The sequence below is a fragment of the Aulostomus chinensis genome, chromosome 3 (assembly GCF_037954235.1).
Source record: "Aulostomus chinensis isolate RoL2024-O1b breed Wild chromosome 3, RoL_Achi_v1.0, whole genome shotgun sequence".
In the NCBI taxonomy this organism is placed as follows: domain Eukaryota; kingdom Metazoa; phylum Chordata; class Actinopteri; order Syngnathiformes; family Aulostomidae; genus Aulostomus; species Aulostomus chinensis.
Window position 1 is genome coordinate 20,799,108 of NC_141322.1, and position 25,656 is coordinate 20,824,763.

At 42.1% G+C, this 25,656-nt stretch overlaps 2 protein-coding genes across 2 annotated transcripts in view; one reads left to right on the plus strand and one right to left on the minus strand.

The window, feature by feature from the left end:
- The first annotated feature begins 1,408 nt into the window (after positions 1-1,408).
- On the plus strand, positions 1,409-12,138 carry LOC147268182 (myosin heavy chain, fast skeletal muscle-like). Its single transcript, XM_086199504.1, has 40 exons — positions 1,409-1,458; positions 2,066-2,281; positions 2,617-2,760; positions 2,842-2,998; positions 3,303-3,330; positions 3,462-3,576; positions 3,669-3,761; positions 3,834-3,897; positions 3,979-4,077; positions 4,148-4,251; positions 4,338-4,476; positions 4,563-4,681; positions 4,790-4,939; positions 5,021-5,191; positions 5,272-5,578; positions 5,668-5,741; positions 5,827-5,914; positions 6,003-6,120; positions 6,204-6,327; positions 6,428-6,564; positions 6,657-6,912; positions 7,000-7,242; positions 7,324-7,500; positions 7,574-7,719; positions 7,824-7,914; positions 7,998-8,387; positions 8,463-8,589; positions 8,843-8,961; positions 9,041-9,237; positions 9,322-9,505; positions 9,595-9,760; positions 9,853-9,977; positions 10,235-10,543; positions 10,635-10,838; positions 10,917-11,042; positions 11,121-11,291; positions 11,383-11,487; positions 11,580-11,675; positions 11,830-11,961; positions 12,042-12,138. The coding sequence occupies exons 2-40, from the start codon at positions 2,078-2,080 to the stop codon at positions 12,060-12,062; spliced, it is 5,820 nt and encodes a 1,939-aa protein (XP_086055630.1). The 5' UTR covers positions 1,409-1,458; positions 2,066-2,077; the 3' UTR covers positions 12,063-12,138.
- Positions 12,139-15,573: 3,435 nt separating this feature from the next.
- The window catches only part of LOC147268183 (voltage-dependent calcium channel subunit alpha-2/delta-2-like), a 39,064-nt gene continuing 28,981 nt past the window's right edge, over positions 15,574-25,656 (minus strand). Inside the window, exons 28-38 of the mRNA XM_086199507.1 lie at positions 24,743-24,841; positions 24,403-24,494; positions 24,259-24,306; positions 23,909-23,980; positions 23,541-23,693; positions 22,171-22,223; positions 21,894-21,949; positions 21,209-21,332; positions 21,002-21,111; positions 20,803-20,885; positions 15,574-19,934 (exon numbers count right to left, since the gene is read on the minus strand). Coding sequence (XP_086055633.1) covers positions 19,839-19,934; positions 20,803-20,885; positions 21,002-21,111; positions 21,209-21,332; positions 21,894-21,949; positions 22,171-22,223; positions 23,541-23,693; positions 23,909-23,980; positions 24,259-24,306; positions 24,403-24,494; positions 24,743-24,841 — 986 coding nt within the window. The 3' untranslated portion in view covers positions 15,574-19,838. The remainder of the gene's footprint in view (positions 19,935-20,802; positions 20,886-21,001; positions 21,112-21,208; positions 21,333-21,893; positions 21,950-22,170; positions 22,224-23,540; positions 23,694-23,908; positions 23,981-24,258; positions 24,307-24,402; positions 24,495-24,742; positions 24,842-25,656) is intronic.

The window sequence follows — 25,656 nt, forward strand, 5'->3', positions numbered from 1 at the left end:
TGGTGTGGTGATCATGTTTTCACAGCAGGTGGTGGAATTTCACGTGGCAACCTTTTTTGTCACAAACCTGTCTAGAAGAAATCCTTTGCAGTCTTGGGTTATTTTAGCCATTCAAATACTTGTAATTATATTTGTATTTATATTTTCTACTGCATCTTATTACCTCTACGACCTGCGTGACCTCTGTGCGATGTGGCATGTGCATCACCATAGGTGTGAATGGACCGTGATATACGAAGAGCTCATCAAGAGATGGTGTTGATATAGAAAGTTTACACGCTTCTGATTTAACGAGACGTATTTCGCAGGACGTATGTTGTGATTGGTACGTAAATATCAACTGGATACATGAATGTAACATCTGAGGAAACTAAAGAGCTATAAATATGTATACTGTTTCTATTGTCCTTCCTCCTTACAGAACAAATCTAATTAACTGTGGGATTTGACACGACTCTGACCTCCCGAATGTTTCTGCTATCATAAGGTATCATCATTTTCACAAGTTCTTAGATTAGTAACTGTAAGGCTCAGTTCTACTCCTTTGTCACAGGAAAGACTTGCAAGGCTTCTGTAACAGAATACCAGTGACATATGAGAGCTTCTCCGTGGCTAAAGTCGGATCTCCTGCAGTGCCAAGGTGCATTAACAAGATTAATGTAAAGATGAGAACAATTTCGGAACTTCAGAAAGAGATGGGAAGATATTTACACAAGGTTTCAAAAATGTAATATTCCAAGTGCCCTGATCTAATTTAGATTCAGTCTCCAGTCCAGAAGTGAAGTCTAGTAAAATTTCTTAACTACGCTACGTCAGAAAGGATTTGTGTGCCGTCTTCCATCTATTGCAGCTCTTTAGTGGCTGATCACATCAACACTCAGTTCATGTAGGTTTAAATTGGAAAAGCTCATTTAATCTACTGATGACAGCTACAGAGTCCATTTATACCCACTAATTAACAAGAAGCATCTCAGCTATTCAAAGAAGAGCCACACATCTATTTGCTCATGTGCATCCTTGCTAGTTCACTGCTTTTGCTGGAAATTGGCGGAATTTTGAACTGACCGGTAATGCAAAGGTGTGAGAAAGTCAGAGGTGACCAAAAAAAAAAAACCATGCGCAAAGAGCCTAAAGGTACATGACCAAATAAAGCAAGTCATTTGTTCCGAGTGAATAGTGCTCTCTCTATATAAGAAGGAGGCTGGACACCCCCAAGGACTGAAGGCGACGAGTCAAGGTGAGTGAGTTACAGTCTTATATTAGAAGGAGGGAAGCCAGCAGCTTAATGAACAATGCTGGGCATGACCACTTACTGCCAGACACCACCAAGCCTGCGCTGAGCGGTTGTCTATATGCCAGCATCTCAGTGCGCCCATTATTGATTGATTTTATTATTGTTTCCTTCTTCAGAATTCTCATTAGATCATTATCATCTTTTCTGCTGGGGACGGGCAGAAGGTGGGTCCTCTATTTCTTCTACTTCAAGCTATCCTAAGACATTTTTAATCAACTAACTTGTTACCTTTTCCTATGAGTGTCATCATTAACATGTTAATTAGGTAACTATAGCAAGTCAGTACCAATACCTAAACTTCAATACAGGTTCCTGAATGATAGTTGGGTTTTTTGTTGTTGTTGTTTGTTTGTTTGTTTTTGATACAACTTGAAGTCCATTTCAGTATAATTAAAAAGACATGACATGTTAAGCGACAAATCCTTAATTTAAGCTTTCAGCTCCTGGGTATTTTCCTAATTGAAACAGTTTTAACAACATGAAAATAGAAACAAATAAAAAATGTGGTTTGAATGACTTTTTCTCTTTAAAGTCTTTAGTTTTATGTTCCAGTTTGCATATAAAGCAGTATTTACAACATAAAGTAATGAACCATATCTTGGAACTTTACTCTTAAGTTGTCAAAATTTAGTATTGCATGATGGTGTATAGTCTTGAAGCAATTTAGTCAGGGCCATAACAGAATCAGAGTTTGATAATAACCTCGAATTGTAAGTGAAGACACAAAGCAAAGATGAAATTGTAAGCTGTCTTGTTTGTACTTGTTTGTAGTGAAGGGTCATCATGAGTGGAGACGCAGAAATGGAGTGTTTTGGCGAGGCGGCCATATTCCTCCGGAAGCCAGAAAGAGAGCGAATTGAAGCTCAAAACACTCCTTTTGATGCTAAATCAGCGTTCTTTGTGACTGAGCCCAACGAGATGTACCTCAAGGGTAAACTTGTGAAGAGAGAGGGGGGCAAAGCCACGGTGGACACTATATGTGGAAAGGTGAGAGCTTGTCATCTGGATGAATTTAGCACAGATCTATGTCTGTGATGGTATCAGCTGATGCTGATGTTGATGGAGGTCCTTGACTAGAGCGCTAAATGAATGGCTTTTTCTCTTTTTTTTTTTTTTTTAAACTGGGTTGAAGTCAGCATGCATATTCAGCTCTATAACCTCTCTCTAATAAGCCCTCAAAGGCACAGGTGCACTGATGTGGAGCACCATTTTTGTCGCTATTTTTCTAATCCTTGATTTTAACTTGATTCATGAGAAATGGCTACCAAGTTGTTGAAGTCTCTGTCCCTGGCCTATTAACAGCCCTTCTGTCTCTCTTTAAGAGCATCACTGTAAAAGAAGAACAAATCTTCCCCATGAACCCTCCGAAGTTCGATAAGATTGAGGACATGGCCATGATGACCCACCTCAGTGAGCCCACTGTGCTGTATAACCTCAAAGAGCGCTATGCAGCATGGATGATCTACGTGAGTTTGAAGTGACCAACACATAATAGCTGAAGAGTGAAGGAGAGTGTGCGTTGATTATCGTACTGTTTGTCTCCAAAGACCTACTCAGGTTTGTTCTGCGTCACTGTGAACCCCTACAAGTGGCTCCCAGTGTACGATTCGAGGGTTGTAGCAGGATACAGAGGCAAGAAGAGGGTTGAGGCTCCACCCCACATCTTCTCCATCTCTGATAACGCCTATCAGTTCATGCTCACGGGTATGTAACACTGTGTTCTTTAAGAGTGGATCATGTAAGAGGGTCAGCAATCACAGAGTCTTTGAAAATTGTTTGATTGGTTGATTTTAGGCATCATTTTATTCGTTTTCTGTCAATAAATCTAATGATTTGTTGTAAATTGAACTTGTTTTAATTCTGATAATAGGTTAAAGGACTACAATATAGTCGTCAGATGATTATATGTGTTTCAGTTCATGTATGTTTGACTTGTCATTGCTTTCTGTGTTTCGTCATTTGAGTGCCAAACTCTGGATTAGCGTTTAAATGTTCCTTTTTTTTACAGACCGTGAAAATCAGTCTATCCTTATCACGTACGTTTGCCTCTTTTTTTAATCACTGTTCATCTAATACAGTAAACTTATGCTAGGTGTGATTGAATGTTGTTGGCACATTTTTTCAAACATACAATTAGTACTCATTTTATTTTTTTGAATTATTTAAGTGGAGAATCTGGTGCAGGAAAGACTGTTAACACCAAACGTGTCATCCAGTATTTTGCAACAATCGCAGTTGCAGGAGGGAAGAAAGCTCAAGAGGCGACTGCTGGAAAAATGCAGGTAGAAGAAGACATCTACCTGTCAGCAGAAAACAAACTCTCAGTTGAGCTGATTTTTATGAGGTACTAAGCAACAAATAATTCTTCATTAAGGGTTCGCTGGAGGATCAAATCATTGCAGCCAATCCCCTGCTGGAGGCTTATGGTAATGCCAAGACCGTGAGGAATGACAACTCATCCCGCTTTGTAAGTGATGTGAGTCCTTCTGAATAATATCAATGTGCAATAGGTTTCAGCTCTTTTTCTTCTGTTAAATAGGGTAAATTCATCAGAATCCACTTTGGAACATCGGGGAAGCTGGCCTCTGCAGACATTGAAACATGTAAGGCTAGAAATAATCCTATCTTTGTACCTGTAGCTGCTTAAACACACCTGATGGATCATGGTGTTGTGTAATTGACAGATCTGCTGGAGAAGTCTCGAGTTACGTTCCAGCTGTCTGCTGAGAGGAGCTACCACATCTTCTATCAGCTCATGACAGGCCACAAACCTGAACTAATAGGTGAAAATCACTACCTGCCATATATCTTTTTTTCTTAGGTGCAAGAATTAACCACATTTTCTTCTTTCAGAGGCGCTCCTCATCACCACCAACCCTTACGACTATACCATGGTCAGTCAGGGTGAAATTACTGTGAAGAGCATCAACGATGTGGAGGAGTTCATCGCCACTGATGTGAGACATCAAATCCAAATCAAATGTGTATGTTTGTGAACATGTTCTTTTTCTCACTGAAAGCATGACTCTGTTTTCACCTACAGACAGCTATTGACATCCTGGGCTTTACCTCAGAAGAGAAAATAAGCATTTATAAACTGACTGGAGCTGTGATACATCATGGGAACATGAAGTTCAAGCAGAAGCAGCGAGAGGAGCAGGCTGAGCCTGATGGCACTGAGGGTACACTTCGGTTTTCCTTAGTCCATCATAAAATAGAGTCTTTCATCTCCTCTGTGATAATATAATTGCTTGATTTTTTTTTTCAGTTGCTGATAAAATCGCTTATCTTATGGGCCTGAACTCAGCCGACTTACTGAAGGCGCTGTGCTACCCAAGGGTCAAGGTCGGAAATGAGTTTGTGACTAAGGGTCAGACTGTCCCACAGGTGAATTGTGCTCAAATATGCCATTTGCGTTATAGTTCCTTAAACTTTGAATCTTTTTGGCTGAGTGTTTTCATCTCTAATGTTGTGGCATTCACTTATATAAACTAGGTTCACAACGCTGTCATGGCTCTCACCAAGTCTGTCTATGAGAAAATGTTCTTGTGGATGGTGGTCAGAATCAATGAGATGCTGGATACTAAGCAGGCCAGAAGCTATTTCATCGGCGTCTTGGATATTGCCGGCTTTGAAATTTTTGATGTAAGTAAACCTCAAATAATACTTTTCTATGTTGCATGAACCTCCAGAATAAAACAGCGGCTCTTTATCTTTGACCCAAAGTTCAACAGCTTGGAGCAGCTGTGCATCAACTTCACCAATGAAAAACTGCAACAGTTTTTCAACCACCACATGTTTGTCCTGGAGCAAGAAGAGTACAAGAAAGAAGGAATTGAATGGGAGTTCATTGACTTTGGCATGGACTTGGCTGCCTGCATTGAGCTTATTGAGAAGGTGAGTCCCATTTTTTTTTTGCATTTACAAGCACAAGAATGTCAGAAAGTTTTTATAATACAAAATCATTTTCACAACAGCCAATGGGCATCTTCTCCATCCTTGAAGAGGAGTGCATGTTCCCCAAGGCTACAGACACGACCTTTAAGAACAAGCTCTATGACCAGCATCTTGGTAAAAACAAGTCCTTTGAGAAGCCAAAGCCGACCAAAGGCAAGGCTGAGGCTCACTTTTCTCTGGTCCACTATGCCGGCACTGTGGACTACAACATCGTTGGCTGGCTGGACAAGAACAAGGACCCACTGAACGACTCTGTGGTCCAACTTTACCAGAAGTCATCCGTCAAACTGCTGGCGATGCTGTATGTATCGCACGCCTCCGCAGAAGGTACGTTGGGTCATCTGTCTTACATCGTGATATAGTGATACTTATATTCATTTCTTCATTCCTGAATGTATTTGTGTTAATGCTAACAGCAGAGGGCAGCGGCAGCAAGAAAGGAGGCAAGAAGAAGGGTGGTTCCTTCCAAACTGTATCTGCATTGTTTAGGGTAAGATGTTGAACAAAGTTGTAACAGATCATTGATACTTAATACCTGCAAACTTTATCAATCTGGAATCCTTTAACATCTTCAGGAGAATTTGGGGAAGCTGATGACAAATCTGCGGAGCACACATCCTCATTTTGTACGCTGCTTGATCCCTAATGAATCAAAGACTCCTGGTAAGTACTTTGTAACGTTTTTGGAAAAAAAAATAGGAGACAAAGGATGGAATGCAAATATAGCTGATATCTAAATTTCATATCATAGGTCTGATGGAGAACTTCCTGGTCATCCACCAGCTACGGTGTAACGGCGTGCTGGAAGGAATCAGGATCTGCAGGAAAGGTTTCCCCAGCAGAATCCTCTATGGTGACTTCAAACAGAGGTAACGGCAATATGTTGTATTTGAATAGCGTTCACTTAACTTCACGTTTTTGTTCTCTAACTGAATGACACCTTGACTCTTAGATACAAAGTACTGAATGCCAGTGTCATCCCAGAGGGACAGTTTATCGACAACAAGAAGGCCTCTGAGAAACTCTTGGGTTCTATTGATGTGGACCACACACAGTACAAGTTTGGCCACACCAAGGTAGAGTGTGAAACATGTGCTATTATGGCATAAGGCTATATTGTGGGGAAAAAAACTCGATCATTAACTAATTTTTAATTTCTAAATGATTTTTCGTCAGGTGTTCTTCAAAGCCGGTCTCCTGGGAACGCTGGAGGAGATGAGAGACGAGAAACTGGCTGCACTTGTTACAATGACTCAGGCTCTCTGCAGGGGATTCCTCATGAGAAGAGAGTTTGTCAAGATGATGGAGAGGAGGTAAAATGTCTATCTTAATGATGCAGTCTGACATTTACAAGATAATAGGCGATTTAACATCAAACTCCTTTTAATGTGTTGTTTTTTGTCAGAGAGGCCATTTTCACTATCCAGTACAACGTTCGCTCATTCATGAATGTCAAAACATGGCCATGGATGAAGCTTTATTTCAAGATCAAGCCTCTGCTGAAGAGTGCTGAGACTGAAAAAGAGATGGCCCAAATGAAAGAGGACTTTGAAAAAACAAAGGAGGACCTCACAAAAGCTCTGGCAAAAAAGAAAGAACTGGAGGAGAAGATGGTTTCTCTGCTGCAGGAGAAGAATGACCTCTTGTTGCAAGTGCAGTCTGTAAGTTCAGTCATTAAGAACTTCCATGTGCCTATCTTCTTCCTATCCTGCCCCAAACTGATGGAATCGCTCGCATTTGCATTTTAGGAGAGTGAAAATCTGATTGATGCAGAGGAAAGGTGCGAGGGGCTCATTAAAGCAAAGATCCAGCTTGAGGCCAAACTCAAAGAGACAACTGAGAGGCTGGAGGATGAGGAGGAAATCAATGCTGAGCTGACTGCAAAGAAGAGGAAGCTGGAGGACGAGTGCTCAGAGCTGAAGAAAGACATCGATGACTTGGAGCTTACCCTGGCCAAAGTAGAGAAGGAGAAGCATGCCACCGAGAACAAGGTGAAAAGTTTTGTCATTAGTGATGCTTTTCATCTTTAGTGTTTATTTAACAGTCATTCAAACTTATGTTCAATTTTTAAGGTCAAAAATCTCACAGAAGAGATGGCTTCTCAAGATGAGACGATTGCAAAGTTGACTAAGGAGAAGAAAGCCCTCCAAGAGGCCCATCAACAGACCCTTGATGACCTTCAGGCAGAGGAAGACAAAGTCAACACTCTGACGAAGGCTAAGACCAAGCTGGAGCAGCAAGTGGATGATGTGAGTGATTCACATTTTGAAGTAAGTGTTAACCATGCCTGTGACATAAATTCAACATCCTTATCCTTGATAGCTTGAAGGTTCCCTGGAGCAAGAGAAGAAGCTTCGTATGGATCTGGAGCGAGCTAAGAGGAAGCTGGAAGGAGATCTGAAACTGGCTCAAGAATCCATAATGGATCTGGAGAATGACAAGCAGCAGTCTGAAGAGAAAATAAAGAAGTAAGAGTAATAGAAAAAAGTCATCAATTTATGTGGCCATTTTTAGTGAATAACTCTATGTGACATTTGAGGAAACACAGCTGAATTACTTTCATCCCCCTCAGGAAAGATTTTGAGATGAGCCAACTCCAGAGTAAGATTGAGGATGAGCAGTCACTTAGCCTCCAGCTGCAGAAAAAGATCAAGGAACTCCAGGTATAACCTGAGCAAGTGTGTGTCAAAGCAAGCAAACATCCAAATGTCTTGAATGATTTTCTATTAAAGAGCGTGTGTTTCAGGCTCGTATTGAGGAGCTGGAGGAGGAGATCGAGGCTGAGCGCGCTGCTCGAGCCAAGGTGGAGAAACAGAGGTCCGATCTCTCCAGGGAACTTGAAGAGATCAGTGAGAGACTTGAAGAAGCCGGCGGAGCAACAGCTGCTCAGATTGAGATGAACAAGAAGCGCGAGGCCGAGTTCCAGAAGCTGCGGCGTGATCTCGAAGAGTCCACCCTGCAGCATGAGGCCACCGCTGCAGCTCTCCGCAAGAAACAGGCCGACAGCGTGGCAGAACTGGGGGAGCAGATTGACAACCTTCAGCGTGTCAAACAGAAACTGGAGAAAGAGAAGAGTGAATACAAGATGGAGATCGATGACCTCAGCAGCAACATGGAGGCTGTTGCCAAGACAAAGGTGAGGGCAAAATGTCACATGAGATCAAAACCCATCTATCAGATTTTCATGTTAATGCAAGTGTTCTTTTTCCAGGGAAATCTTGAAAAGATGTGCAGGACATTAGAGGATCAACTGAGTGAGCTCAAATCTAAGAATGATGAAAATGTTCGTCAGCTAAATGACCTGAGTGCACAAAAAGCAAGACTTCAGACTGAAAATGGTTCGTAACTCTACATAAGATGCACATTTGCATCACAATATCTAACACTTCACGACAGTAACTATGTGAGGCCAATAGCAATTGTGAATTTTATCAAGCTTGAAATTTTTTTCCAGATATTTTAATACTTTGTACCTGTTAAACATTGCAAACCAAAAGTGCTCTGTACAACAATGTGGGCCAAATATGGACACAAGTATGTTTTATTTTGTTGATTTTTGGTCTTTATGTTGTTTAACTGTTCTTCAATTAGGTGAATTTGCACGTCAGCTGGAGGAAAAAGAAGCTCTTGTTTCTCAGCTCACGAGAGGAAAGCAGGGATATACCCAGCAGATCGAGGAGCTGAAGAGACACATAGAGGAGGAAATCAAGGTAAATCAGCAGCTTCCACAGAGGAAAGGAAACCTGACTTTGTCTCCAAATAATAATCTGTTTTTTATTTGAATGACAGGCCAAGAACGCCCTGGCTCATGCTGTTCAGTCAGCTCGCCATGACTGTGACCTGCTCAGAGAGCAGTATGAGGAGGAGCAGGAGGCCAAGGCTGAGCTGCAGCGTGCGATGTCAAAGGCCAACAGCGAGGTGGCTCAGTGGAGAACCAAATACGAGACTGATGCCATTCAGCGCACTGAGGAGCTCGAGGAGGCAAAGTACTGAAAAGCCCTGAAGTTCCACTGCTTCCACATGCATCAATTCTGTAAATCACCATTAAAGCAGTTGACGTGTTTTGACAGGAAAAAGCTTGCCCAGCGTCTCCAGGATGCAGAAGAATCCATTGAGGCTGTGAACTCAAAATGTGCCTCTCTGGAAAAGACTAAACAGAGGCTGCAGGGTGAAGTGGAGGATCTGATGATCGATGTGGAGCGAGCCAACGCGCTGGCTGCTGCCCTCGACAAGAAGCAAAGGAACTTTGACAAGGTCAGATTTTTTAAAATTATGCTTCGTTTACTTAAACAATGGCAACACAAATATGAATTACTGAAGCATGGGGGTCTTTATATTTTCAGGTTCTTGCCGAGTGGAAGCAGAAGTATGAGGAGAGCCAGGCAGAGCTGGAAGGAGCTCTAAAAGAGTCCCGTTCTCTCAGCACCGAGATGTTCAAACTGAAGAACTCCTATGAAGAAGCTCTGGACCAACTGGAGACCCTGAAGAGGGAGAACAAGAACCTGCAACGTAAAACTATGGTTTCAAATTTTCCAAAATTTGTACATTCTAAACACTACATGTTACACTGATTAATATCAGAAAATGTTTTTTTCTAACAGAGGAGATCTCAGATCTGACTGAACAAATTGGGGAGACGGGTAAGACAATTCATGAGCTTGAGAAGGGTAAGAAGACAGTGGAAAGTGAGAAGTGTGAAATCCAGACAGCTCTGGAGGAGGCTGAGGTAAAGTTCAATCATCATATCAGTCACTAGTGATTATCATGAACTTGTCCAAATCACATGTATAAGGGGAGGGTGTGAAGATGCCATTTTAGACCACTTATCCATAAAAAAACATGAATTATTGATACTAATTTTTAAACTCTACAAAAAGAAATTGTACGATTGTTGTCTTGATAGTGACTCAACTAAGGGTTTCTGTGTTCTCAATGAAGGATCCGTTCTGTGCTCTAGTTGATCAGCGTCACTCTTCTTCCCAGGCTACCCTGGAGCATGAGGAATCCAAAATTCTCCGTGTTCAGCTTGAACTTACCCAAGTCAAGAGTGAGATAGACAGGAAAATAGCAGAGAAGGATGAGGAGATCGAGCAGATCAAGAGGAACAGCCAGAGGGTGATAGACTCCATGCAGAGCACTTTGGATGCTGAGATCAGGAGCAGGAATGATGCCATGAGAATCAAGAAGAAGATGGAAGGAGACCTGAATGAGATGGAGATTCAGCTGAGCCACGCCAACCGCCAGGCTGCGGAGGCTCAGAAACAGCTGAGGAATGTTCAGGGGCAGCTCAAGGTACACTGAGCCACTGAGAAACATCTGGAAGATCAGTTTGTTTCAAGAAAAGAAACAATTACTGATGTATCCACCAATGTTCACTCTTCAGGATGCCCAGCTTCACCTTGATGAAGCTATAAGAAGCCAAGAGGACATGAAGGAGCAGGTGGCCATGGTGGAGCGCAGGAACAACCTGATGCTGGCTGAGATCGAGGAGCTGAGAGTTGCTCTGGAGCAAACAGAGAGAAGCCGCAAAGTGGCTGAGCAGGAGCTGGTGGATGCCAGCGAGCGTGTGGGGCTGCTGCACTCTCAGGTACTCTCAAAGCCTGACAAACAAAGATGTTCATTAGTTCAAAAGATGGACGGTAAACATTTCTTTTATTTGAAATAGAATACAAGCCTCATCAACACCAAGAAGAAGTTGGAGACAGACCTTGTCCAGATCCAGAGTGAAGTGGAAGATGCTGTACAGGAAGCAAGAAATGCTGAGGAAAAGGCCAAGAAGGCCATCACTGATGTGAGTCACAACTGGTTAAATACAGTACTTCACTTCTTTGCTTGAGCAATTACTGCAGTCATTGTTGTTGTCTTTCAGGCTGCCATGATGGCTGAGGAGCTGAAGAAGGAGCAGGACACCAGCGCTCATTTGGAGAGGATGAAGAAGAACCTGGAGGTGACAGTCAAGGACCTGCAGCACCGCCTGGATGAAGCTGAGAATCTGGCCATGAAGGGTGGAAAGAAGCAGCTCCAGAAACTGGAAGCGAGAGTAAAGATGCATTTTCTTTACCAACATCAACTCAACTCTTTGTGTGATGCTGAGCAATAGACCTCCAGTAACAGCAGTGTTCCTGTTTCAGGTGCGCGAGCTTGAGATTGAGGTTGAAAGTGAACAAAGACGAGGATCAGAAGCTGTTAAAGGTGTTCGTAAATATGAAAGAAGAGTGAAGGAGCTCACTTATCAGGTAGGTTGTTGTTCTTCTTTCCCGCTCTTCTTTCCAACTGACAGTTGTCTGACAGTTGTGTGTATCAGTACATGTAATCCTGTTGACTGCAGACCGAAGAGGACAAGAAGAATGTCAACAGACTTCAGGATCTGGTGGACAAGCTGCAGCTGAAAGTGAAGGCCTACAAGAGACAGTCTGAGGAATCTGTGAGTCACAAACTTGTGTGCTTATTCTAAACATGCAGCAAAGTCATACCTGGAAAAAATACAAATAACTTGTTCTGTAAAAAACACAACTGGGTGACAAATTACCAGAAAAGGATGAAGTTTCGTATCTTCACATGTTGAAATTTCCTCACAGGAGGAGCAGGCCAACACTCACATGACGCGGCTCAGGAAGGTTCAGCACGAGCTGGAGGAGGCTCAGGAGAGGGCTGACATCGCTGAGTCCCAGGTCAACAAGCTGAGGGCGAAGAGTCGTGAAATTGGAAAAGTGAGTAACACATTTGTTGAAGCATAAGTATTATTCATTATTATTATTCATTCATTATCTTTTCTTTTTATCCATTTTAGGCAAAAGACACCGAGGAATGAGCGGCAATCAATACGAGAGACAAATGAGAATCATAAAATATGATTTGTCATTATAATGCTCTCATTAAATATTATAGATCTAACAGTCTGCTGCTTCCAAACTTTTCTTTTCACGACGAGACAAACTTACCACATTTGTACTGGGATTGAAGAAAGAAGCAGAGATGTGGGTTGTTCACACACTCAGGGACTGAAGAGATAGAGGGGTCAGGGTTCCTGCTGAGCCTGAGATCTGAGCCACAACACAAACTTGGTCTGTGTTTTTATAAGTTGACAAAAGAATCATTGTTCCTCTGTTACAGGAACATGACAACTTTTTTGGGAAATAAGCTAATTCGTCATCTCTCCAGCTGGATAAGTAGAAAGATGCTGGCTGACTGCTTAGTGCAATGACTGGTGGGGGGGGGGGGGGGGGGGGGCAAGATTAAGCTATGCAACACAGCCCATCCACTTCCATTCATTGTGCTAAGCTAACTAGCGGTCAGCAGGTGTCTGTGTGGGTCTCAGCTCCCTAATGCAGCACAGAAGAGGGATGGGTCTTTATCTTCTGGTTTGGCTCTGGGAAGGATGGCGAATAAGAACATTACCCAGACAGTAGGCATGTTCCAAGTATTCCAAGAATGATGAGGGATCTAGAATTCTGCAGAGAATAAATTTACATTCCCACAGTTGAATGCGTTCACTGTGCTGACTTGAAGAGGATTACTGACAGCTTCAAGATGCCACAAACATTCAAACGCCCTCATCTGCCACCTACCTGTGCAGGCCTTTTACATCGCAGGTGGGTTAGAGATGAAAATGTATCAAGCTGTGTCAGTTGAACAATATCAGAAAATCCTTTCACCAAATTGCATGGGACTTCATGCTTCTCGTTATAACACTGCTCATGCTGAGAACAAAAATATATCCCACAATCCTCCAGGGGGATGAAACCCTCCATGACTACGTGCTTCCTCTTCAGGGAGACGTTTCATCGACAGTGTGATGAATGACAGCTGCTTTCTGCTGAGCACCTGTTTGAATCTGCGGCTCCATGTGACTAGTTTACACCCCTAGTCTGACAACTCACACACACACACACACACACACACACACACGCACGCACACACACACACACACACACACGCTCATGCTTGCGATTCATGCTTCTCTTGTTAAACTTTTTATTTTGGTTGCTTTAAGTTTTTTTTATACATCTCCAGACAGACAAATCATTTACATTGCTTTCTCTGCGAAGTGAGAAAGTCAGATCACCTCTACAGTAACCTTCTCCATGTCAGAGATGTAATTTACAACAAGGAAACAAGAAACTGTGTGTTAATAACAGTAGAATCCGGCTATCGAAAGTGCCCCTAGTTAGCGCTTTTCAAGTATTTATCTCATAATTCTAGACAACCTTTTGCGCATTAGTAAAAGTAGAAAACATGCTAAATAATGTCTTATAACATGCTTTCACGCACATCATGCAGAAACATTCTGATTTAAAAAAAAAACCTTGCTAAAATCTTGTTGATGAATTGTAATTAAAACAGTTTTACCCAGCAGGATGGCCTGTTGTGGAGCAAAGCTACAGCTCGGCAATCCTCTCCTGTTCAAAGCTTTGAGCTAGTGAGACGTGAGCCTGGGAGGTCTGCTGGATATACCTCACATGATGCACTAAAATGACAATATATTTCAAACGGCTTTGCCGAACACTGATGCTCTGATATCATGGCTAAAACAGACAATGTATTTCTCTTCATAACAAGGCGCTCTGCCTGCTGGGTGGAAGGTATCACTTGTCCGGACTAGACTGTTGAGAGCAGCTGTCCTGCAAAGCTGTTGCTTTATTGAACCAGGGAAGCCAAAACATCCCATATAACTCTTTCAGGCACGCTCAGTGTCTGTGGAAGTGGCCAGTGACCTATCATCTTTCACCTGAAGCCCTCACCCTACTGTTTGATACCCTTACTGACTGACATTAGGAGCAAATGCACATGACCGCTATATAAGCTGCTTGACTCTTAGATTTCTCCTCTGGTCAACACCAAGCCACCAAAAATTCATGTTTTAATCCTCGACAGCTGGCAAAGGAATCTCTGTCCGTTAGATCATGAAGGAGCTGCTCGGTCTCAGACATACTGCAGCTACAACACTCTCCTGCCACTTCTTTTACACCAGCAATACAGAGCAGGGCGCAGCTGAGAAGAGCTAAATCAATCCAGCTAATCAAATTTAAATGGCATGGAACAGTTCTTTGCATCTGTTATGTATATGGCAGAGGAAGCTATGCCGATGACACATTTACACTGCTGTGTCTCCTGATGAACTTGAGCTGTTCTTTAGATGTGGATGGCAGAGAATTTTCCACAGCTCAAGAGAACAAAACTGGTTCCGAAGCTAAGAGAGAGAAACTCAATATGAAGCTGTAGGCCTACAGCTTCATATTGAGTTTCTCTCAACCGTTTCCAAACTTCTTGGAGTTGAACTCATCTTGGACTCAGAACTTAGCACCAGGCAAGACATTCCAAACATTGCAAAGAGTGTAATTTATCATACCCAGAGTGCATCCATTTCTCTATGAATCTGACAGAGATGTCACTGCACTCTTTCTTTCTGCGGGATAATGCTCTGCTCTCTGGGCTCCCCCAAAATAGAACATCTTAACTACAGTTGCTTCTCAGCTCGGCTGCATGTATCTATAAAGATATCAATGTATCTGCCTCTTCAGAATTGATTTTAAGATTCTTTCACTGCTTGATAAGCCTCTTAATGGTCTCGGCCATTCATCAGATTATCTTTAATCATGTCGCCCCTCTAGACACATCTATTGGCCTTTTAACAATGTTAAGTTACAGCAACAACCTACCATGATGTTACCTTATCATTTCACTGGCTCACACTGAGCTGAGGATGAGGGTGTTCTTAAAAGATGTTCTTACAGACATGAACTTCTGGCATGTTGAGAGGGTTTAGAATGTAAATTGACTTGAAAACTGTGCTAATAATGTTAGTGTTCCTTGCCCTTTAAAAGGTGAGAACACTGATCTAATAATATACTGCCGCCGGTTGGTTTGAATTGTGCGGTATGAGGCGCTAACTTGTTTGGAATTTAACAAAATGCACCTTTAATGTATCTCTGATGGCCCCGAGATGGCAGGTGATTATCAAAGTCCATGTTAAACTTGAGAGGGCGTCCTCCTCCTACATAAAGCAGGCAGCTGGCGTCATTTATAGCCTGGTTTCCCCACATGAGGAAGAACATTCATCCACAAACAGGCACTTTCACAAGCTTTATCTAGTCCATAACTCACATTTAGTGGAAGGTTTTAAGATGAGAAGAACAAAAGATAAATATTCTGTAGAGAACACAAGCTGGGCTTCTTATGTAATAGGTTAAAAACAAGATATGCTTTTGGCAATAAATTGCAAAGTGGTTTAGATGGATGATGCCAATATAAAAAAAAAAAACATGTAGGGGCTGGTTTGATATTTAACAACAGTTTTATTTGAATGTTTTTTTTCTGCCAATTGCATGCATGCTCCGTGAAGAAGAAACCATTCAGAGCTGAAGTGAAAAATATCAAGAGCATTTAATCACCAAAGATATAAACTTTTACATGTCCATTTTTAATGTTACTGACAAAGTCTTTACAAAGTTAACCTTCATCTTCTGCTGACTGCTTCGCACATCTGTACAAAAATGAGGTGGCGCTGGAGACTGGCACGAAGAGAGAGAGAGAGAGAGAGAGAGAGAGAGAGAGAGAGAGAAAACCTGTCCGGAGTGAACGACGACATCGGCAAAATGAAAAACAAAGTTATATCAGAAACATTAACATTCATATATTTTCATAATCAGTAAGTAAAAGGACAAGGACATATTGTTTACATATATACTCATATTTGCAATTTTTTTTGTAAATTGCTTATTGTGGCCACGCAAGCTTCAAACACATTCAGTTCCTTTCTGTTCAGTACAAATATTATTTACAATACCTAAATAAATGCATTAACACATAAATTAAAGAACACACACATAAATTAAATAAGCAACACATAAATCTATTTCATAAAAGAAAATGAGTCAGTAAAGGGGCAGTATGGCCCCACACATGCCACTGCCTTATTTGATTTTAGCTTTTCCAGTGTTATTATTTCACTTGGAGACATTTTTTCTACATAAATATTTAATCAGGCAGTATTTTGCTCATAATGTTGAACTTTTCTGTGCTTTTATTGCAAACAGTTACTGTAGGCTTCACTGAAGTCAAACTTTCAGCTTCAGTCAATTACACACAGCATAGAGCTCTGAAGCCCCATGTCACCCCGGGTGTGCCGGGAGGGAGGGAACCCTCCCGTCTCACCCCACCACGGAACCGGAGCGCTGGACGCTGAGAGGAATGTCAAACACTCATTGGATTTTGTACACAGGTCTGTAAAACGCTCCAAACTTCATGCAAATAAATAGGAGGAATTGAAAAACAAAACTATGACACTGACCTGGACAGTAGTATTCTATTGGAGTCTATTTCACAAAATTGCTTTTTCCTCAATATACAACAGTGTGTTTGAATGATAGAATATTCAATTCTGTACTGCAGGTCTCAGAGTAAACACTTGAATCTGCGTCTCTGGGTCCCCATCATGCTCGGGGATGGCAGAGATGCACAACAGCGGGTATACTGTACACGGACATTCACTCGCTTCAGTCCATCACGGAGGAAAACTACATGTTTCTGATGGCTTCAAATAGAGAACATATAGTGTGCGGATGGGAGAACGGATCTATAGAGCTTTCCAAATGAACAGTCTGTGGTTTGATTCAAGCGTGATTCAACAACAGCGTAGAGATAAACACAGAGCAGAGGGGGTAGCGTTCTTCACTTCTGACTACTAGGTTTCCATGAAAAGGCAGCAGGGAAGGTCAGCTGAACACGCTCCTTCTGTGCTCTTTAAAAAGGTTCATTCGTTTATGGAGAGCATCATCTTCATCTCCATCCACTGCAACCTTTGAAATTCAAGTGTCTTTCATGCGGCCTGCAGGGGGAACGTCCGCATCTAACATCCGACACTTCCTGCTGTCCAAAATGAGTGCAACAAGGCACTGCTGGGTGCAACACCAGGCAGACGCACAAAAACAGCATTTTACAAAGAGATTTTCAACAAAGCTTTTAAAAACATCCTTCATCTACTCTGAAAACAGATCAAACATTAACACAGAAAGAGATCAGGGGCAAATATGTGACTGTGAGAAAATGTTTCCAGGATTATATCACACTTCAGTTTCCTTTTTGTCACTTTGCTCTCCAAAATTCACTTTGAAAACTTATTCCAGCATCAACTTAACTGCAGGAGTTGGATTAATATAAGCCTGTAAAGTTACGGGAGAAATGAGTAGAGCACTCACTTCATTGTTCATTGTTGTATTATTGCCAATTATTTATCAATCTCACATTAAAATATGATGAAAAATGTAAAAAGTGCTCATTGTAACCACAAAAATCCAAAATGACATCAATTTACAGTCAAAAACCCAAGAAAATTATTCAATCTCACAACTGAGAAGTGCAACTACAGGTGTTCTGTGGCCTTCATTTCCTCGAAAAGTTACATTATCAACACCATCAATTATCAAAATGGTTTGCTAAATAAGTAACAGTAGCTTAATTTCATGTTGGCTGACCAATTAAATTCACTGAATTTCTCAATTAATTGCCTTCAGGCGTCATCATTGTTCCCTTCATCAATAATGACATCACGCAGGCCCCGTATACGATCATGTAAGTATGTCACCGGGCAGAAATATCGTTCCGTCTCTGACTGTTGAGGTAAGCGTGATTAAGTGGAAATGTTCTGCCACAGCGGAGCGTCGCTGACACATGGAGGGAATCTAAAAAGAGGCTTCAGAAGCGTCACATAACATATTAATAACATATCAATAACACTGAAAGCTGGTCAGAGCTACATTCCTCATACAGAAGCATATAAGTGCATAAATTCAGGTCTGACAAATAGTAGCGATACAAGATACAACAGGGGGACGGAGAGTTTTTCATCAGTCAAATATCTGATGTAGCACATTTAAAGAAACGTTGACCACTGAAATCCTGGCACGGTTTTCATGGGTGACACGTATGTAACACACACCATCATAAATCAACAATCAGAATTATTCCTGGAATAAAGAATTATTGAACTGAACATCATCTATCTGTTGTTGTCAATTCATATATTTGTCAGTGTTACCTTTGATAATTTTCTTGATTTTTTTTCCCCACGTCTTTACATTAAAATTCGGTTAATTTAAAAGATAAAAGTCGATCACATTTTGTTTCTGCTGTATGAAACTATCTTGGCAGAGGTCAAAGACACTGGAGTGAATGTGAGGTGAAGGCCCGGATCCACATTTTTTTTTAATGTTGAAACAGGAACTCCTGTGTGCGCAAAGCTATGTAGAACCAGGCATGCACATGTGAAGGTACCCATTTTTCATTAAATGCCAAAAAACAAGTTGCCACAAGCACCAAACTACAGGTGGGAGTAGTGAAACGGTCCCAGCAGCAGATTCTGCATCTTCTTTATTTATATTTCCACGCTGTGGCTCCGTCTGCGGCGTGCACGAGGGGCCTGAATCATGCAGCGGCGTCTGGCTCTCTGGGTTCCCGTCAGTGAGACCAACAGTGGTCGTCCTGGATAATTGGGATCACAAAGCTGCTCATCAGCAACTGTTTCCTATCCAGCCACGAGCAAGCTGCTGTGTCAGGAGTCTCCAGTGAGTTTAGTAAATACCCCGAGTGCAGTGAGCATAAGTGATCCACTTAAAACAGTTGAAGTAACAAACATCCTGCAACCAGGCACAGAGGAATAGAGCCTAAAGATCTGAAACGGACTAAAATGCTGCATCTAAAATTTACTTTTCTAATTAACACAGTAAACACTTCATTTGCGACTGTTTTTTTTGAGTGTAGTAAATTCACTTCTGTGCAGGACTGAGAGCGTTGATGGAGATAATACTAATGAGGTCTTACTGGGCTTTATTGGTTGGGACTTTATTGAAAAGTCTGTTGATTTGAACGCATCAGTGAGCTGACGGGTGGGCAGATTTTCATTTCCTCTGGAGCAGGTGAGCTGTGCTGTGGCGCTCTACCTCAGTAAATCTTCATCCATAGTGAAGTTCAACCCCCCTGGAAGATGGTCTTTCTTAAAACTGCTGTTCTGTATGAAGATCATGAAATCAAATTCCATTCAGATTTAAAAATCTACATTGGAAAAGGTTTGGATACGCAAGGTTTGTGTGTTTCAGCCACCTCTGGTAATAGCGCTGGGGGTCTCTGGCATCTTCAGTTTAGAGTTTTGAGGCTGAGAAGATTCAGACTGTCCTCATAAGCCTCAACAACTGAACCTACAGCCGAAAATTCCCAAATATTAAATATCGTCTAACTTGTTGATGATGATCCTTCCCTTTCTGCCACATTTGACCTCATACTGACATCTGTTCCATTTGTTGTCCTGTTAAACGTATATTTCAACAGCTTTCGCAACGTTTTGATGATGATTTACCAGGCAAAGCCCGTGTGCAACCGACACACTGAAACAGATGCATACACAATAAGACTGAACCGAAACAAAAACAACAGCAGCGACACAGATCTGATCCAGATATTTTCTTTTTCTGCAGCACAATGCACCGCGTCGGGTTTGTGGATCAAAGAGGAATTTTGCAGCTGCTGTTTGATCTGACCTTCAGTAGATCCGGGCCTCGACCTGAAGAGATGACAGACGGAGAGTCTGCACGTGTCAGAGATGAAAGAAAGGCAGAATAAGCTGGAGGAACAGAAGGACTCCTATGGAGGACTGCAGACAATGACCCCGTCCACACTCTGATGTGTTCTCCTGCAATCACAGGGAAATATTAATACACCTTTTTAAAGAGGAAATTGAGAGTCTGATCACAGTTTTATTCTGAGGGTTTAGAGAAAAGATTTACGTCTTTTAATGTTAAAAGGACACTATTCACCCTCTAACGCTCCATTTGTTATTTCCGCTGTTAACCTTGGGGAACGTTTCCGTCTCTTAATCAAACATAATTGAGGTTAACTCCCTGGATTTTAATGGTGGCACCAGACGAACAGACTTCATATAACATCAGCAGACGGTGAGGTGGAGTTACGTGAGTGAGGATTTAATGAGGATGTCTGTGGCTGTTTCACGGTTTAAAAAAGGTGTGAGACATTTATGCAAGACAGTGAGGCAGAGGGGCACCCACATTACATAGTGATGTAAATACATCGTGTGAAGTAAAGGTTGGACTATTAACATGGCGTCTCAGGACGTGCGGGAGCCAGGCTCTTCTGTAGGACAAAATAATAATTGGAACAAGCCTCTTAATATAACAGTGATCTCATTATTTCCACGAAGACCCAAAGCTTGTGACAACAGGTGAGTGCTGGAATACAAGTCCCGACCTATTCAAGTACATGAGGCTTCCTGCACTGGCAGATCATTCCAGTTTGTTTAAGAAGCAAACACCAAGTTGAGATTTTGTACTTTTTTTCATTTCATTCACCTTTTTTTTTTTTCATTTTTTGGTGATTTTCCTCCTCCTACTATTTTCTCCTCCCAGGTTGTGCAGATGCAATAGGATCTGACTCCAATTTGATTTTTGCAGTGAATATGCAGGTTTGTACTATAAGCTGCCACAACAAATTCAGCAAAGTATACTAAAAGGCGTGTGTGTGTGTGTGTGTTTTTTTTTACTTACTAAGGCACTGTAGTCAAGGCACGTCGTCGGGCCTTTACGATATCGTGCGTTGCTCAGTACTTCACATGGATTCTCCTCCTGGACTGTGTTTTCAGTCAAGGTTGGTGACAGAAAAACCAAACCACCACACCAGGTGGAGGAAGTCACGCTTCGAGCACACCGTCCATCATCAGAGTGTACGAGAGCATGAAAAGGATACACTCTGTCCTGACCTGGGTCAGTCTCTCGATCTCACAGGAGCTGCAGGGGAGCGTCTCAGCAACCACAAAAAGGAGATTGGTGTTTTCTATCCTCTTCGCGTGGAAAAGCCTGAACAGTAATGGATACTTAGCTGACCGTGTGGTAGTTTGGGTGGTATGAGAGCAAACTTTAACTACAAACATGTGGCAATAAGAGAAAAACACACCGTGAGCAGTTCCCACAGTCCTGCAGCACGTTGTAGGAGTTGGTGGTGTTTGTGAAGAAGAACTGACTTTGGATGGTCACACAGCTGCTTTCCTTGGTCTCAAAACCCTTCACCAGGATATCATCTGCATGGAAAACACACTCTTTTTACTGGGATCACCACTGGTATAAAGAAGCACATCTGATTTTCCAGTACTACATCACTGCTCCCTCACTCTCATAGTCAAGAGCACACTTCACACACACCATTCTCTAATTTCAGGGGCAACTTGAGCTTCTAGAATCAGAGAAAAACATCCAAAAAGTGATTTTAAAAAGTGGCTGAACATGAATTATTTCAGATATGACTTTAACCCAGATTTGATTCTAATTTGATTCCTTTTTAAAAAAAAAAAAATTGGAACCACAAGTAATGACTCTCAAATGAGATTCAGTAATGGACTCTCTGGTTAATAATTGATCAGTAGCATAAGCATGGGCTTTCGCACACAAACGCACACATGCACACACACACACAGTGTATTTACATAGATTTACATTCATTTCCTACCACTGAATCAAACATCAGTATTTTTCCATTTGGGTAACAGAATTTTTGCAATTGGTTGTAAGAGGGGTATGTGGCTGTAGTCATAGCCACACACACACACACACACACACACGCACGCACGCACGCACGCACACACCTTGGTAGAGCCAGCTGTAGTATACCAGTCTGTACAGTAGCTGCTGCATCACAGACCTGAGGATGAGATCAGGTTGCAGCTTGTTAAAGAATGAAGTACATTCAGGAGTCATCAATAAACAGCACCTTACACCTACACCTACACCATACACCTTACTGTATAACATTGAACTGGAAATAGCAGCAGCTGACAAGCGTACAGTAAAAACAGCTGCTTCCAGTCTAGACGCAGTCAGGACTGTTCTAAAGGTCAACTGTACATGCTGCTTATGTCTCACCATGCCACTGTAGACGTCCACCAGGCCAAGCTGAGGATGTCGGCGATGGACGGCTGCAGAAACCAGCGAGTCGTTAAGAGGAGGCTAATGACCTTCACACAGTAACACTTCACACCGACCAGCATTAGTAAGGCAGTTATAGAACATCGACTCAGCCCCCCCCCCCCCCCCCCCACAAAAACACAACAATAGAGATAAATAGAAAGCTGCCTGCTGAGGTGTAGTGCTGTAAATTAAAATGAATGGAGCTATTGCACATGAAAGACTTCAGTGTGGGATGAGTCTGAGAGTGTGAGTGTTGTCTGAGTAAACATCTATCAGTGCCTCCAACGTTCTGATGGCTTTGGTGAAGAAAGTGTCTCTGGACCTGGGGGTGTTGGTTCTGCAGACCTGTAGTGCCGGCAACAGTTTGAACAGGTGGTATTGCCAAATTCAGTGACAAACAAAATATTTATATGCTTTTGTTCCTTCTGGTTATTAATGTGAATCATTTATAGGTGTTTTTTGCATTTCTAAATCTAAGATGACATGAACAACTGATACTTTCACTATCAGATGACCTGTAACCAAGCGGCTGGGCATGAACACAAAACTTTTGCACATATTTTACATCTCCCTCTATCTATCTATCTATCTATCTATCTATCTATCTATCTATCTATCTATCTATCTATCTATCTATCTATCTATCTATCTATCTATCTATCTAATTGTTGTAACGCATCCATCCATCCATTCCTGTTAAGGGTCGTGGGGGGCTGGAGCCTATCCCAGCTGCCTTCGGGCGAGAGGCAGGGTTCACCCTGGACAGGTCTCCAGTCCATCACAGGGCCAGCACATAGAGACAGACAACCATTCACACTCACAGTCACACCTACGGTCAATTTAGAGTATCAATCAGCCTCGTCCTCTCTTGATGTCTTTGGACTGTGGGAGGAAGCTGGAGTACCAGAGAGAACCCTCACAGGAACAGGGAGAACATGCAGACTCACACAGAAAGATCCTGTGATGGAGCCGGGACTTGAATCTGGAACCTTCTTGCTGTGAGGCGACAGTGCTAACCACTGCACCACCATGCCGCCTTGTAGTAACACATCAGATAGATATCTTTTACAAATATTTTGGGCAGTACTCTTTCTTTCTCTCTCTCTCTCTCTCTCTTGCTCTCTCACTTTCTCTCTCTGTCTCCCTTACTCTCTCTCCCTCTAAAAAGCTAAAACAGATGAGTTACATCATAACTAATCATTTACAACTTAATATCAAAGCTTTGTTCACCATTAAAACACGTCTATAAATGACCGGCTAGCGATTATCATTCTAAATCATTAGCTTTTATTGAAATATGGCAGAATCTGACTGTTGTCCCTCACCACAAAGATTCCTCTGGGTGCTGCTCCAGTGTGGCTGCTGCTGACTGGTTCACAAGCAGACTGATAGTGGAAGGACTGGCGGCGGTTGAAGATGGAGTTGTTGTAGAGAGCGTGCATCAGGAAAGGGTCCACATCTCCAAAAAAGAGGCCAATCTGTCATCCGACAAAGGGGGGGGGGAAGCGCCATCACTTAAAATGGGTCATGGTCACAATCCTTTCTTTTTTCTGGCTCGGCAGTGATGATAAACTGAGGTGAGTTCTGAGATGAAGGTTAAGGATGACGAGACGTGATATAAACACCATGTGGAGGCTGGAGGCCAGGAGCAGGCGTTAGACTGGAAAAAGCTCAATATCCTACTCAGACTAACCTTTTTCCAATGATCTCTCTGGTTGGACATAACCAGGAAGCCACCGTCATCGACGAGATAGCAGAGAAGGTCCTGCAGACCACAGGCAAGTCAATTAACAAATTAACAGCTACCAAGAGAACAGCAGTGGTAGGTAAATAGTTGAATGTGTCACTGAGCTGTGCGACAGAGACAATCTCAGGATAAATGGAGCAGAGTACAGCTCCTATAAGTACACATCTTTGTAACATCATCATTGTCATTTTGTTAATTGGAGACGCTGGACATTTTTAAATGGTTTAAAGTGGTCATCTGGACTGGGCCCGTCTGCCTGCTTTTGGGTGGGGGGTTAAAAAATGAAGAGCTCTTACATCAGTGTTGACCTCACAGTCCATCTCACAGCTCCTGGAAGGTCCACACTGGTTGACAAACATGTTTGATGAGATGATGCTTTCATTTTTTTAATAGTAAAATCAATCTATAATGCACTTACTACCGACTGTTTGAGACAGTACCTTGTGCGAGCCTTGCCTGCTGTCTGACACGTTGCTGGCCAGGATCTTAAACTTGTCCACCCACGCTTCCAAGTCCAGCTTCACTCCAACCACTGACGACAGACCAGATTCAGAGGATTAAACCGAAGAGAGCAGGAGGGATGATCGACAACCTGAGGTCTCAATCACCAAATGTTCTTAACCTAATTCTCCAATGTTTCAGTGATTTGTTCTGAGGTGAAAATATAATCTACGCAGGAAAAGTATGTAATTATTGGGACGCTGGCATAAGCAGGAAAGAAAAAAAAACTTTTACACAGAATATCACATCAGGCTAATGTTTTCCAAGTTATTTTCTTACCTGCAGGTTTGAGAAGTTTGCCTCCTAAATTAACCTCCACAGCTGAACTGACCAGGATTCCAACTGTTCCGTTTTCTGGACCTACAGGGTCATCGAAGGCTGTGGAGACAAAACATGTGATAAAGAAAATGTTTAGTAGGGTCACAGTTTGAGTGATGAAGCCGTTACCAAGAAACGCTGTGTGATAAATTAACTGGTGCCAAATTTCAGTACATGAGAGCACATCAGGGTGTGAGCGTTAATTATACATTAGAGAAAGAGAGAGACCCTAAGACATCGCCCGGTGCTCTCGCTCCACCATGGCGCCATCAGTGTCACCCCTGCAACATGTCCAACCTCAACACACAGTGCACTCATAAATATTTGTAATGCCAACTGCAAGGCTGATCCAGGAATCCCTTCTAGCCAGAGGAAACATTTGCAAGTGTTAGCAGCACACCTCCTACATGGACTTAATTTTCTGAAATCAAATCACATTTTTCTTCATGTACAAAAACAACAACGACTGGTACGGATATGCTTAAGGGAGAGGTTTACCTCGAAGGCTTTCTATTCACAGCATTTTCTGGCAAAAAAGCCTTTGGGTGAGGTTTTAATTTAGCCAGAACCATGATGTTTTCCTTAACCCAACCTCCCTCTGACACAAAGAGTCAAAAAGGGAGTTTGTGCCAGAAGTCCTAAGGGCCAAACTTGTCCTTGTGCTATAAATAGAGGTTCAAATGCGAAGAGTGTGAAAGCCTATTAGTGAACAAGAGCTTGAAATAATTGGACTCATTTGCTCTGTAGTTTAATTGTATCATGTTACTGTTAATGTTACTGCTTTGCTGAATAAGCATTCGTTATTTTCCTATGACAGGGTGAACAAACACACCACTATTCTTGTAATATGCTGCCCCCTATCTGTTTGGAGTATT

Coding starts and splice junctions, on each gene's coding strand:
- LOC147268182 (XM_086199504.1), top strand. CDS start 2,078: ATGAGTGGAGACGCAGAAATGGAGTGTTTTGGCGAGGCGGCCATATTC. Junction 8,590..8,842: donor AAGACTTCAGACTGAAAATG/GTTCGTAACTCT, acceptor TTCTTCAATTAG/GTGAATTTGCACGTCAGCTG. Junction 11,676..11,829: donor AGAGACAGTCTGAGGAATCT/GTGAGTCACAAA, acceptor ATTTCCTCACAG/GAGGAGCAGGCCAACACTCA.